At 33.2% G+C, this 12843-nt stretch overlaps 1 protein-coding gene across 6 annotated transcripts in view; it reads left to right on the forward strand.

Moving 5' to 3' along the window:
• ADAMTS6 (ADAM metallopeptidase with thrombospondin type 1 motif 6) overlaps window positions 1-12843 on the forward strand; it is a 308400-nt gene that overhangs the window by 194754 nt on the left and 100803 nt on the right. For 5 of the 6 annotated variants that reach the window (XR_011530545.1, XR_011530546.1, XR_011530544.1 and 2 more), the window contains exon 11: window positions 12294-12401. Coding sequence is in view for 3 of the 6 variants with exons in the window: in XM_070587433.1 (XP_070443534.1) it covers window positions 12294-12401 (108 nt within the window). In the remaining 3 variants the exon portion in view is untranslated. The remainder of the gene's footprint in view (window positions 1-12293; window positions 12402-12843) is intronic. The other variant, XM_070587434.1, reaches the window with a different exon arrangement.

Here is a 12843-nt window from a genome sequence, read left to right on the forward strand (position 1 = left end):
TGGAAAAACTGGACAGCCACATGCAAAAGAATGAAACTGGACCCTTATCTTACACCATACATGAAAAGTAACTCTAAATGGGTTAAAGACTTAAATGTAAGACTTAAAACTCTAAAACTCCTAAAAGAAAACATGGGGCAAAAAGCTTCTTGATTTTAGTCTTGGTGATGATTTCTTAGATATGACACCAAAAGCCAAAATAGACAATTGAGACTACATCAAACTAAGATACTTCTGCCCAGCAAAGGAGCTAGTCAACAAAATGAAAAGGGAATTTATGGAATTGGAGGAAATATTTGCAAAACATCTATCTCTTAAAGGGTTAATGTCCAAAATAGATAAGAAACTTGTACAACTCAATAGCAAAAAAGCAAATAACCCAATTAAGAAATGGACAAAAGAACTGAATAGACATTTCTCAAACAGATGGCCAACCAGTATATGGAAAGGTGCTAAACATCACTAATCATCAGGAAAATACAACTCAAAACTATAATGAGATATCACCTCACACCTGTTAGGATGGTTATTATCAAAAAAGCAAAAGATAACAAGTGTTGACAAATGTGTGGAGAAAGGAGAACCCTTGTACACTGTTGGTAAGAATGTAAATTGGTGCAGCTATGATGGAAAACAGTATGGAGATTTCTCAAAAAATTAAAAATAGAACTACCATATGATCCAACAATCCCACTTATGTGTGTATATCCGAAGGATCTTGAAGAGATATGTGTATTCTCATATTTACTGCAACATTATTCACAGTAGCTAAGACAAGGAAGCAACCTAAATATCCATTGACAGACAAATGGATAAAGTGTGGTATATATATACAATGGCATATTATTCAGTCTTAGAAAGAAGGAAATGTTGCCATCTGTGACATGAGTGAAACTGGAAGACATTATGCTAAGTGAAATAAGGCAGACAAAGGACAAATACTACATGATAACACTTATATGAAGAATATAAAATAGTCAAACTCATAGAAGCAGAGAGTAGAATGGTGGTTGCCAAGAACTGGGGAAAGGACTGGTTGCCAAGAAATGGGGAAGTATTAGTTAAAGGGTACAAAGTTCAGTTATGAAAGATGAATACATCCTAGAGATCTACTGTACAGCATAGGGCCTGTAGTAAACAATATTAAGTTGTATAATTAAAAATTTGCTGGGAGGGTAGATCTTATGTTATGCATTCTTATCACATACACACAAAAAATAGTAATTAAAGAGGATAGGAGAAAACTTTTGGAGGTAATGGATATGTTTATGGCATAGTTAGTGGTGATGGTTTCATGGATATATAGTTATCTTCAAATTCACCAAGTTGTATACATTAACTATGTACAGCTTTTTGTATGTCAATATACCTCAATAAAGTGGTTTTAAAAAGAGAGAGAGAGATGGTTGCTCATCCACAGGCAGATTTAGGGCTCAGGACAAAACCAGAGAAATTTTATAGATATCATAGCTTTGTTTAATTTATGAGGAATTTTTATATCTATGAAGTTTGTCTCTGTTCACATAGACTTAGTCTGCACATAAATGCATAATAGCATGTTGTACATTTTTATTACTTTAAGGTAGAAGTGAAAAGCTTTTATCAATGGACTATGTATTCTGAAACATAAATGGGAGCACCTGATCTAGTACATGGTTTCACAATGGAACAGAATATTTTTTTAACAGACTATTTTAAATAAAATGTCTGCTCACTGTTAACTATTACCTTTGACCTCAAATTGACTGTTGATAGATTTTTTTTTCTCTTCTTCTTCTCCCCAAGTCCCCCGAGTACATAGTTGTATATTCTAGTTATAGATCCTTCTGGTTGTGCTATGTGGGATGCCACCTCAGCATGGCCTGATGAGTGGTGCCATGTCCACACCCAGGATCTGAACTGGCGAAACCCTGGGCCGCCGGAGTGGAGTGCGCAAACTTAACCACTAGGCCACGGGGCTGGCCCCTCATTGATAGATTTTACTCAGACACTTTTTCCGGGTAACGGCAGTCAACTTGTTCTTGTAAGCTTCAGATAGCAAAACGGTATGATGAGCATGCAAAGTGATTTTCGTTTACCTGGCACATGGCAGACATACAATAAATGTTTCCCTTTCTTCTATGAATATCTGTGTCTTCCATGATATCATTCCTGTATAGTTGATATGCTAGTAGTGCTTTAGGAGAATCTGAGACATCTGTATTGTGGGGAGCATATTAAGATGTTCCAAGGGTCACATTCTGACTCATTCTTATCCTTCAGTCTCAGCACAAATGCAGTTTCTCGTCAGACAGGCCTTCTGTCTGATCAGTCTATATACAAAGGCTTCTCCCCATTCCTCTCTTTCACATTACGCTTTTTATTTCCTTTATAGCACTTATTACAATCCATATTTATTCTGCTTATTTGATACTTGTTAATGATTTAAATATGATCTTTCAGGTAAGACCTATCCCTAACAACCTTACACGTGCATACACACACAAACACAGTCACTTCCTGTAATTTTTCCTTGCTTTATTTTTCTCCTTAACATTTGTTACTTTCTAACATATTGTGTATTTTACTTCTTCATCTTGCTTATTGTCTGCTTTCCCCACTAGAATCAGTTTTACTTGGAGGCAGAGATTTTGCCTGTTTCATTCACTGCTTTATACCCAACACCTAGAACAGTGCCTGGCTCATGGTAGTACTCAATAAATATTTGTTGAGTGAATGAACTGATAATTATTATAGAACATAAGTTCCATGAAAGCAAGAATGCTACCTGACTTGTTCATGGCTATTTATATAGTAAGCGGCACAATGCCTTCTTCACAATAGGAGCTCAGAAAATGTTTGTTGAATAAATAAGTGAGGAGAATTATCTGGTGAAGAGAGAGTGAAGACCCTGAGACCATATTTGAAGAGCTGAGAAAAGGTCAATGTAGCTAAAGCTCTCAAAGCAAGCACCATATAAATGAGACAGGAATAGACAGTAGGAGCCAAATTTGACTGCACCTTGTAGGCCAAGTTAAGAATTCTAGGTTTTTATCTTAAGAGCAATGGGAAACTATTAAAGGGTTTTTATTGAGTGAGACCAAAAGAGCTTACTGATGTGCAGAAAATCACAGACTTTCTAAGACATATTGTGTCTTAGGAAACAAATGTAGTTCTGTAATCTGGAAAAATCATGTTGGAAAATTGAAGACTTTTATAAAGTGATCTGTGTCCCCCTCTTTCCCCTTTATTCTTCCCCTCCAAATACATCCTACACAGAGTACTAAAGCAGCTCTGCCACTGAAGACAGTCCCTTGTAGCAATGCCCTTGCTTTTCTAAATGTATTCTTTTTACACCAAAGGATACTGCATCATAACTCTGAGATGAAATGGAGGTGTTTATGTATAACGTGTGTGGGCTCTATAATTTTGACTTTAAGATTGCAGAATCTAAGTGTGTTGTGGTGGATATAAAACATACAAAAAGAAAATATGACATGACTCTGGAAATTTTAAGATTTCTCATTAATTTTGAATCCTTCGGGGGAAATAATTTTGTGGCAAGGGCTGTATTTTACTGACAGGTCATCAAACTTTTCAATGTATTCTCTTCTACATGCCTCAATTAAGTGATTAATGATAGAATAACCTACAAATGGTTAAGTGTACCATATTTGTTCCATACTTTAAGTGAGGAGAGATTTTTAGGATCTAATATTTAAAATGAAAGTTCAAAGGGAATATATATATGTTTATATATAGAAAGTTGGATTTATTAATTTATAGTAAAAAACATAGCTTCACAGTTTACATTCAGTCAACTATACTGAAATTTGCACATTTTCTCACTGAAGGAAATCTACCCAATTATTATATCCAAGTATGCCAATTATTATCAAAAGGTTGTTTGGTAAGCATAGAATTAAAAATGGGGCAGTATAAATCATCTTTTTTAACATGTTAATTAATAACCATAATAAGAATGCCATCAAGCTATATCAGCCTGAAGTTTGGCTCTTTGCAGTCAGGGTAACCTGCTAAAGATGAGATAGTTGAGTTCTCTAATCAGAGTATCCTCCCCCTGAAGAGTACTTAATAGACTGATATATTTTGTCTCTCACACTCAAGTTTTTAATATTTTTGTGCTTACTCCCTTTTATTTATTATTTTATCACCACCAGTTAGCTAAGATTCAAGTCATTATTGCTTTCTCTTGAGAATCATTCTAATAAAAACACTTTATTTGTCTTTTTAGGGTATTGTTGGCTACCTACCCAATTTTTTTTTTAAGAGATGCAGATAACTTGGGAGAGGATAATAGTGAAATACTTAGAAGTACATATAAGGGAAGTTTAAAGAAATTGAGTTTGAGTAGCCTGTAAAAAAGAAAGCTAAAGTTGGCCTTAAAACCATCTTCAGGCTTTGGAACATTTATTATAGTTTGATTGCTGGTAACAAATTGTTCTCCTTCCCTACCAAGGGCATAAAAAAACACAACGGCTTTAATTTTTACAGCTGGAAGGTTGTGGATTAGGTAGTAGGAGGAATTTCAAGTTATTAAGTGCTGGAATGTTGCACTGAGGGAGATTGTAGAGTCACTTTCCTTGAAGTGGAAAGGGGGCGTACATACTCTGTAGTGTGATTTGATATGGGCTCAGAGAATAAAAGGCATGGAATTATTTTAGCACCTCAATCATATATATTTATCAAGCATATACTTGACAAGACGTCAATTTTATTTTTATTTTTCCTTAAATTTCAAGCCAAAATCCTAGATCCATAATCACTTGTATCCTTAAAGATCAGTAGTTTTTACTCTGGGTTTGCTTCTTAGAGGTATTATTTTTAAACCACTTAATCATATTTTTAATCCCTTCGAATTGACAATTAGTTATTGAACCTGAATTTGTAGATTAGTTTTTTGTTATATATATAATAAAATATAATATAAAATATATATATAATAAAATACATGTATTTTTATATATAATGTATATACGTACATACACATATATGTATGTGTATATATAACAAATATATATATATATATGATTTTTTGGGGCCTTTCTAGGATCTCTTGCACTTAAATTACTCACATAACAGGATTAAGGTATTTAAAGCTGAAATAAGGGCACATTATTCTCTTTCTTCAGATGGCTACTAAACACCTGGAGCCAGGCCTCAGGGTCACCATATGTTGGTTTTCAATTTTCCTTTGTGTGATACAATGATAAGTAACCTTTCTAATCATTGATGCTCTTTCCTGACCTCTTCAGGGCTCTGTTCTCCCCCTTGGCCATCAAGATCCTTTATTGCAAACAGCTGTTGAGAGATGTTACTGATAGAGTAGTGAGGACAAAGAGAATGTTTCATATCCAGAACCAAGGAGCCAAGATGGCATAAGGTTTAGGATTTCCCAAGAGCAGAAAATTTGCGTATATCTCTTTTATGATCTTTATGGTTGTTAAAAAAATTAAAAACCTAAAACTATCCAGCAAGAAAGATGTAATTTTCTTTACATATACTGTTTTAGTTCCTTAATAATGTGATAATTATAAAACGGTTTTGCACTTTATAACATCCCTTTCCCCCTTCTGTAAATGGCTAATTTTAATTTTTCCATGTAAATCAAAGGGCTTTTCTTCCCAATTTTTAGTATTATTTAATAGCTTATAGTTACTTGAAAAGGATAAAAACATTAGAAAAGATCATTTTAATTTACTTTATTGTATTGAAAGTGTCTTTGACTGTAAAATAATCAATTCTTTTCTAATCAAAGAAACCGTAGTTCAGTTCTTTACAAAGTTATATTCTAAATATAGGTACGTCATTTTACACTAGATAATTACTTTGACTCCATTCTTTATATGTATTTTTGTTATGATTTATATTTGCTAATATTTTTTATTATTGTTAATGTTTTCAAACAGTATCATTCATCTGAAAAATAAAATAGACTAGAAATCTGGGAGTTGACGTTAACATTTTAAATAAGTAGGAATATTTTAAATGTCTTGTCTCTTGGAAGACCATGGAATACTTTTGAGGAGTGTGTTAACAGCATCTTCTTAAAATCCAAACACAAGTGGTGATGTTACATTCAGAAGTTCCAATAATAATGATGTATAAGTTGATGCCTAAGCTCCTGTAGTAAATATGTGTTATGAATTAGTACATAATAGTCTTAATATGGAGATATCTTCCTTTAAAATACAAGTAAAGAGTAAGAGGGTATTATGAACATTTAGTGAGATTTTATATTGGATTAGATTACAAGTAAACCTTTACTAATCATCCTTAATTGGCCAGTGACTTTATTTATTTCTGATAAATTTAAGAGAAGTGGGAGAGTAGCTTAGTGTGTGGAGATATTTTTGGCATTGATATGAGACAGAGCTGATTCAAATATAGATTTAGTTAGGATTGAAGCAAATTGCTAAATCTTTCTGAACCTGAGGTTTCTTAAACTTTCTAAGATTGTTGTGATGATTAAATTAGATACAAATATGAATATGCCTTGCACTGTAGTTGACAGAATACCCTGAAAAAGTGTTCATTTCTTTCTTTTTTTCCTGCCTACAACATCACTGCTAAGAAGTCATGAAGGATACACCGGAGTTTCTCCAGTAATGGGAGATTCAGTTTTATTTCATCATTGTTCAGCTCTAACTTTTCTAAGATTTTTCTGTATAGTGAACTGAAATCTGCTCCTCCTTGCTTTTACCCATTGGTTGCTGGTACATGTATTTTGTTTTCAATCTTTTATATACTTGCCTTTTTAAAGTCTAGGAAAAGAGATTCAGTTTCAAAAACATGACAGACAGTAAACACAATCACTTCTGCAGGCATATAAACAGAAAATGCTAGATAAATATAACTAACAAAACATAATTAAATATCATTTATTTAGCTACAACACGTATTTCTGATGAGAAGAAACATAGGTAAAATCCACAAATTGTGGAATACTGCCAGTATAATGCATAAGTCTTCTTTGTTCATCTGTGATTATTTCCTGGTGCATTAATGATGTGAAGCTGTCAGGGAAGCTTTCTCGCGAAAATAAAATCTATAGCAATATATAAAGACTCTTAGAAAAAATTGAAAGTCTTATAGAAGGGTCTTTCTTTATTGGACATAGTGGATAGCTTAGTGGCTTCATTCCAAACACTAAGCTGTCTATTAAAGTTATGAGGGCAGATGAAGAATCTAAAGACACATCTCTTTGTGTTATTTTTTTAAAAGTTGATTGATAAAGAAACCCCATACCCTATACCCTAATTCAATACTTAATTTTTATGAAAGTGGTCTCCGTTGGAGGCAGATACCCTCAAAGACCTACATCTCTAGGAAGGAAATATCACAAGCTACAGGATTTAAGTCTACAAAGGATCAACTAATTGGGAGTATCCCAGTAGGGAACAAAGGCCAGCAGAGATTTAACTGTGCAAATGTTTTAATTAGTACTGTTGATGTTTTTGTTTGTTTTCTGGCTACAAAGTTATGTAATTTTTGAGTGGTCTGCTCGAACTCTGTTTTTCCCATAAACCTGTTTTTTATAAGTGATTTTGCAAAATGCAGGGTTTTTCATGGAATGCATTTATCACCTTTCAGCAGAAAGCTTGTATATATCAGGACCAAAAAAGGGAGGTAAGGGTGTGCCAGAAATGAAAAGGAGTGTTTTTCACATAGTAAGCTGTTGTTGGGATAGGAGACATCACCTTGGGATGAGCTAAGGAACTGGAATTGAGACCTTTTCGTAAAGTCAGATCTTTAGAAGAGTCATCTCTATTGTGAAGAAAGAACTAAGTGGAAGTGACAAGTAGGCTTGTCTGCCCTTTGCTCCAGATGGGGAAAAATAGCTCCCATAAGAAACTAAAGCGCTAGGCTTGTGCCTCACATAAGAACAGAGTATGACTTTATACAGTCTGCGTATATGGTACTGACTAAGTAAATCGACATGAAAACTGGTTCAGTGAAACATTGGATTGTATGGTAGAAACAACCACATGAGGCTACATTTCTACAACTCAGGAGGCACAGACTGCGCAAAGGAAAGAATATTCACTGAAGATAAGCTTGAATACATAACAATCTGAGGAAAAAATCCACCATGAAGTCAGCAAACAGAAAGATTAGCACCCCAAGAGAAAAAAATATGGAAAATATGAGAAGAGGTTAAGAGACAGGATGGTTAGAATAAGAAAGTCCAATATAAATAAAATAAGAGTTCCAGAAGAAAGAATGGGGTATATTAAAAGAGATAATAACTAATAATTTTCTGAATCAAAGAAAGATATGATAGCAAAAGATACTTTAAATAAAGAAACTTTAAAGCATGAATTCCCAACTAGATAAATAAAAAGAGCACCTAGATACAGTGGTAAAACTGCACTAAAAAAAAGACAAAGATAAATTCTTGAAAGTAGCTAGAAAGACTATATCACAAAGAAACAGCAATTAGACTACAAGTGACTTTTCATCAGCCTCCACAGAGTCCAGATGGCAATGAACTTAATACCTTCAAATGCTGAGGTAAGATAAATGTTAGCCTAAAACTCTTACATTCAACTAAACTATTTTTCTTAATGAGGGTAAAATAAATAAATTTTTAGACAAATAGAAACAGGAATCCTTTGCTAAATTAACTACTAAGAGATGTATATCAAGGAGAAAGAAATTGACTTCAGAAGTTAGTAGGGGGATGTAGGAAGCAATTGGTTATTAAATGCATTGGTAGACACATAGATACATCTAAATAAACATTGATTATCAAGTTTTGGGCAATGAGTGATTGACAAACTTAGATTTTTGTAGGTAAAGAAAATTTCTCTACAAGAATTAATGAACCAACATAGTGATGCTCACTTTTAATTTTGCCAAGTAAAAACATTTTGCAAAGACTGCCATTAGCACACACACTCTGCCTTTAGGAATCTTAGTCTATTGTAACGCTTAAAAAGTAAAAATAGGGGCTGGCCCCGTGGCCGAGTGGTTCGAGCGTTCTGCTTCAGTGGCCCAGGGTTTCACCCGTTTGAATTCTGGGCATGGACATGGCGCTGCTCATCAGGCCACGCTGAGGCACCATCCCACATGCCACAGCTAGAAGGACCCACAACTAAAAAAAAAATACACAACTGTGAACCAGGGGGCTTAGGGGAGAAAAAGGAAAAATAAAATCTTTAAAAGAAAAAAAAGTAAAAATAATAAAAATAAATACAGTCCTTTAAAATAAAAAATTTAGTTTCATGAAAAAAACCTAACCACATTGACATCACTCTTCTAATTTTATCACAGAATATTAAAAACGTTATCATAAAGCAGTACGAATACATGACATTTGGGCTACATGTCTGATTATACCCTACCTTCTCCCTGGTTCCTGTAAATTCTCAGTGATAGTGTTATTTTTTCATAACACAGCATAATGACTGTTGAATAATAGATGCTCAACAAATATTCTTCAATGAATGGGAAATCATGCTATTACTTTTGTTTTACCAGGCAATCCTCCTCATTAGTTAGGAGTTGACCCCACGAAATTAGAGTCCATTTCCAATTTTCAGTGTCATATAACAGAAATTTCCCTTAGTGGATACTTGATAACTTCTCTCTCCTTCCTTAAACTCAAGGGCAAGCACGAAGACCCAAATTTCTCCTAGAGAGTCTGCCCAAAATGAATTGTAGGGTTAGAGAAGGGAATTCATTGCTTTAACATACATGGTTTATTAGTTTATAGAGGTCATGAGACTAATCTTAATAAATTTTAACTTCTCCTAAAAAGAATCATGAGTATGTAAAAGAGAACTATGTTCTTCTAAAGCTAAACTGATGAGTACTCAAAAAAATCATCAATCCCTCTAACTAACTATACTCCATGACCTTTTATATTTTATTTAGGGAAGTTAATCCACCTACTATGATGGTTGTTATACAAATTCTCCAAGAGGCAAAAAATTTCAGAATGCATATAGCTTTATTAGAGATTGGGACCTTCTTTAGCATAATTATTCAGCAACTGGTATACATATGCAATAAAAATTGAAATACCTATGCAAATATATCATCCATGTTCTAGAATCCAGCAGTTTAGAGAAGAAAGGGTATTTCTGAAAGTGAAATTGTTCTCAAGTTCTTTCTGGAAGTGTACCTCTTGCTTTCTTGGTATGAAATGAAATTTTCTTGTTTTTTGTCTTTCAAGAGAGTATTTTCTATCTTGGGAAATCTTAATTGGAATATCAAAATCTTTCTTATCCAGGTTGATATTCTAGATGAGAGATCTATTTGAAAACTCTTCAGAGCCTTCTCCAAGACTAGTTTAACATCTTGGGAGTATTTCCCATATATAGGTTTCCAATCCCATGCTTTAAACAGTAATCTGTGAGAAGTTAATACCCTAGCAAAATTCAAATGCCCAGGAGCCGACTAAGGTAATAAAATCCTGTTTAGAAGTGGAAATCTACCTTTCAAAATGTGTTATTCTCTAAAAGATAAGAGGGCTCTATCAGAGGGCTCTATTGTGAATCTTGAGATTAAAGTTTTGGAAAAAGTCTCTTGAGCACTTGCTACTTTGGGTAGAGATTTTCAAGGCACTTTTGGAAAATAAAGTTTCTGTAACTTGGCTAAATAGTATGTTTTCCTAATAGATGCTATAAATATTGTCTTTTTCAATGATAGAATTTTCATTGCATAGTTCTGTCTAAAGTAAACTTTAGGCTTCTTTTACTTCTGTCTAAAGTAAGATTTAGACCTAATAAAAATCATAAAAAATCAGGTGTATGGTCCAGGATTATGGATAAATTTTTTTTGGTAATCTTTTAATATGTTGTTCTGGCAATGCTTCTCTATTTTTGTGAACACATTTTTTTTTAGAATGTAGGTATTTTTGATACATGGGACAATATATTAAGACTCGAAATTGTTAGTACTACTGCTTTTTTAACGTTACACTAAAAGAATATATTTAGGAACATATACTAAGAAATCACGTCTTATAGAAAAGGAAGAATAAGGTAGTATAAATAACCTCTTAAAACAGAACTGTAGCTTTGAAAGAAAATAGAATTTGTAATAAATTGGATTGTAAGAACAGAAAAGTTTTATCTTTATATTATGATCCACAGTGCACGTGGCCCAAAGAGATCCCTTTGATTTGCTATACTCTGTGGGGCATTTCCATTTGTAGAAACAGTGAACCATTGAATTGAGTATGTTACCACTTTATTTCTGAATTGTGTTTACGTGACATAAGTTCTTATAATTGTTTTGAGAGTTAAAAGAGCAGTTGGGGAATAAGAGCAATAGAATTGAATGTTATATATAAATTTATCTTTGCACTCCAGATTAATATATTTTTATTAAAAATATATATTTTATACTAAATGGTTCTAGTTTAAATTAAAAACTTGTAATATTAGTAATGATACTAATTGGTGATCATATATAAAAAGAAACAAAAATTTGAGTATTTTCTTCAAAGTAAGCTTCTTTTTGGCTGTTAGTTAAAATACTTTACTCAAGGACACCTTGGACAGCTTATTTTAAAATCTGATAGATTAATATGTGCGAACAAAATGAAGTATTGTATATTGCTCATATTAGAATAAGTGTTGTAGTTCTCCCATACTGAGGTAGGATAATGAGAAATCATAATAAAGAAAAGACATCATCGAAAACATGTCATTTATGGAAATGGAGCATAAGTGGCAGCATTTGTTCAAAATCAGATTTCCTTTCATGAAAGTGGACTACATTGATGAACTACAAATAACATTGGTAGATTGTTCTTTAGGCATATGTGAATTTTAGAAATTATTCACTGCTCATTCCCATGGTCTCTCTTTTATTTCTTTTTAAATGGTCTTTATATGAGTATTACAGTGGGTCCAGGAAGAAGTCATCTACCTGGCAACACTTTATTAGTAATTGGTAAATTTCTGCTATTGTATATTCTTGAGGGTAAGAAACATATAATTCCTTTCTACATATTCATTCTTTCTCCCTGCTCTTCTGTATTAAAGAAATTTCTCCACATTATTTTAAAAAGCTCCTAATCAATATTAAAAACTAAGATATAATTTACCCACTAAAATAAGAATTACAAAGATAAATGTTTAAATGATTCTGCAAAATGACTAACCCACCTTCCGTAAGAACCTCCTCCACAATCCTCTTCTCTGATGCTTCAACAGCAGCAGCAGACATGATGTGTCTTTTTAAAATAATGCTGAGTGACTGTAGGTATATTTTATGGAAGAAATGAACACGATTTTAGTCTCTACTTCTGATCAACTTGCTTTTGCCTTCTTTCCTAGGAAGTGTGTAGAGAGCTCTGGTGTCTCAGCAAAAGCAACCGCTGTGTCACCAACAGTATTCCTGCAGCTGAAGGAACACTCTGTCAAACTGGGAATATTGAAAAGGGGGTAAGCTCAAATGATTTATTAGCTATTTGCCGTGTAGACTAAGCTGATAAGTTTCTGGTATTTATATTCAATCACTATGAAATTATGCATACTGCTTTAAAATGTGCTTGAGAAAATAATAAATTCCTAGCCTAATGAGTTGTCACTTGATATCTGCAAATATGCATTGTTTAGGAAATTACAGTGAGTAACTATTTTCTGAATCAGTTTCACCTTTCTGTAAGTATATGTATGAATTATATTTGTACAAAAAAATCCAACGACAATCTTATAGTCATATAACATAGTCTGTTTAGTCATATAAGTCTAGTTTGGTTTTTTTTGATAAATAATTCCCAGGAAAATTATGTGACAGCAAAATAGATTTTATAACTATAGCCTGACTAGATAGTCACTTTTTAATTGCAGTATGAGAGACAGGGCTAGTAGTAGAATAATTAAA

Source organism: Equus przewalskii, chromosome 20, assembly GCF_037783145.1.
Source record: "Equus przewalskii isolate Varuska chromosome 20, EquPr2, whole genome shotgun sequence".
Lineage (NCBI taxonomy): Eukaryota > Metazoa > Chordata > Mammalia > Perissodactyla > Equidae > Equus > Equus przewalskii.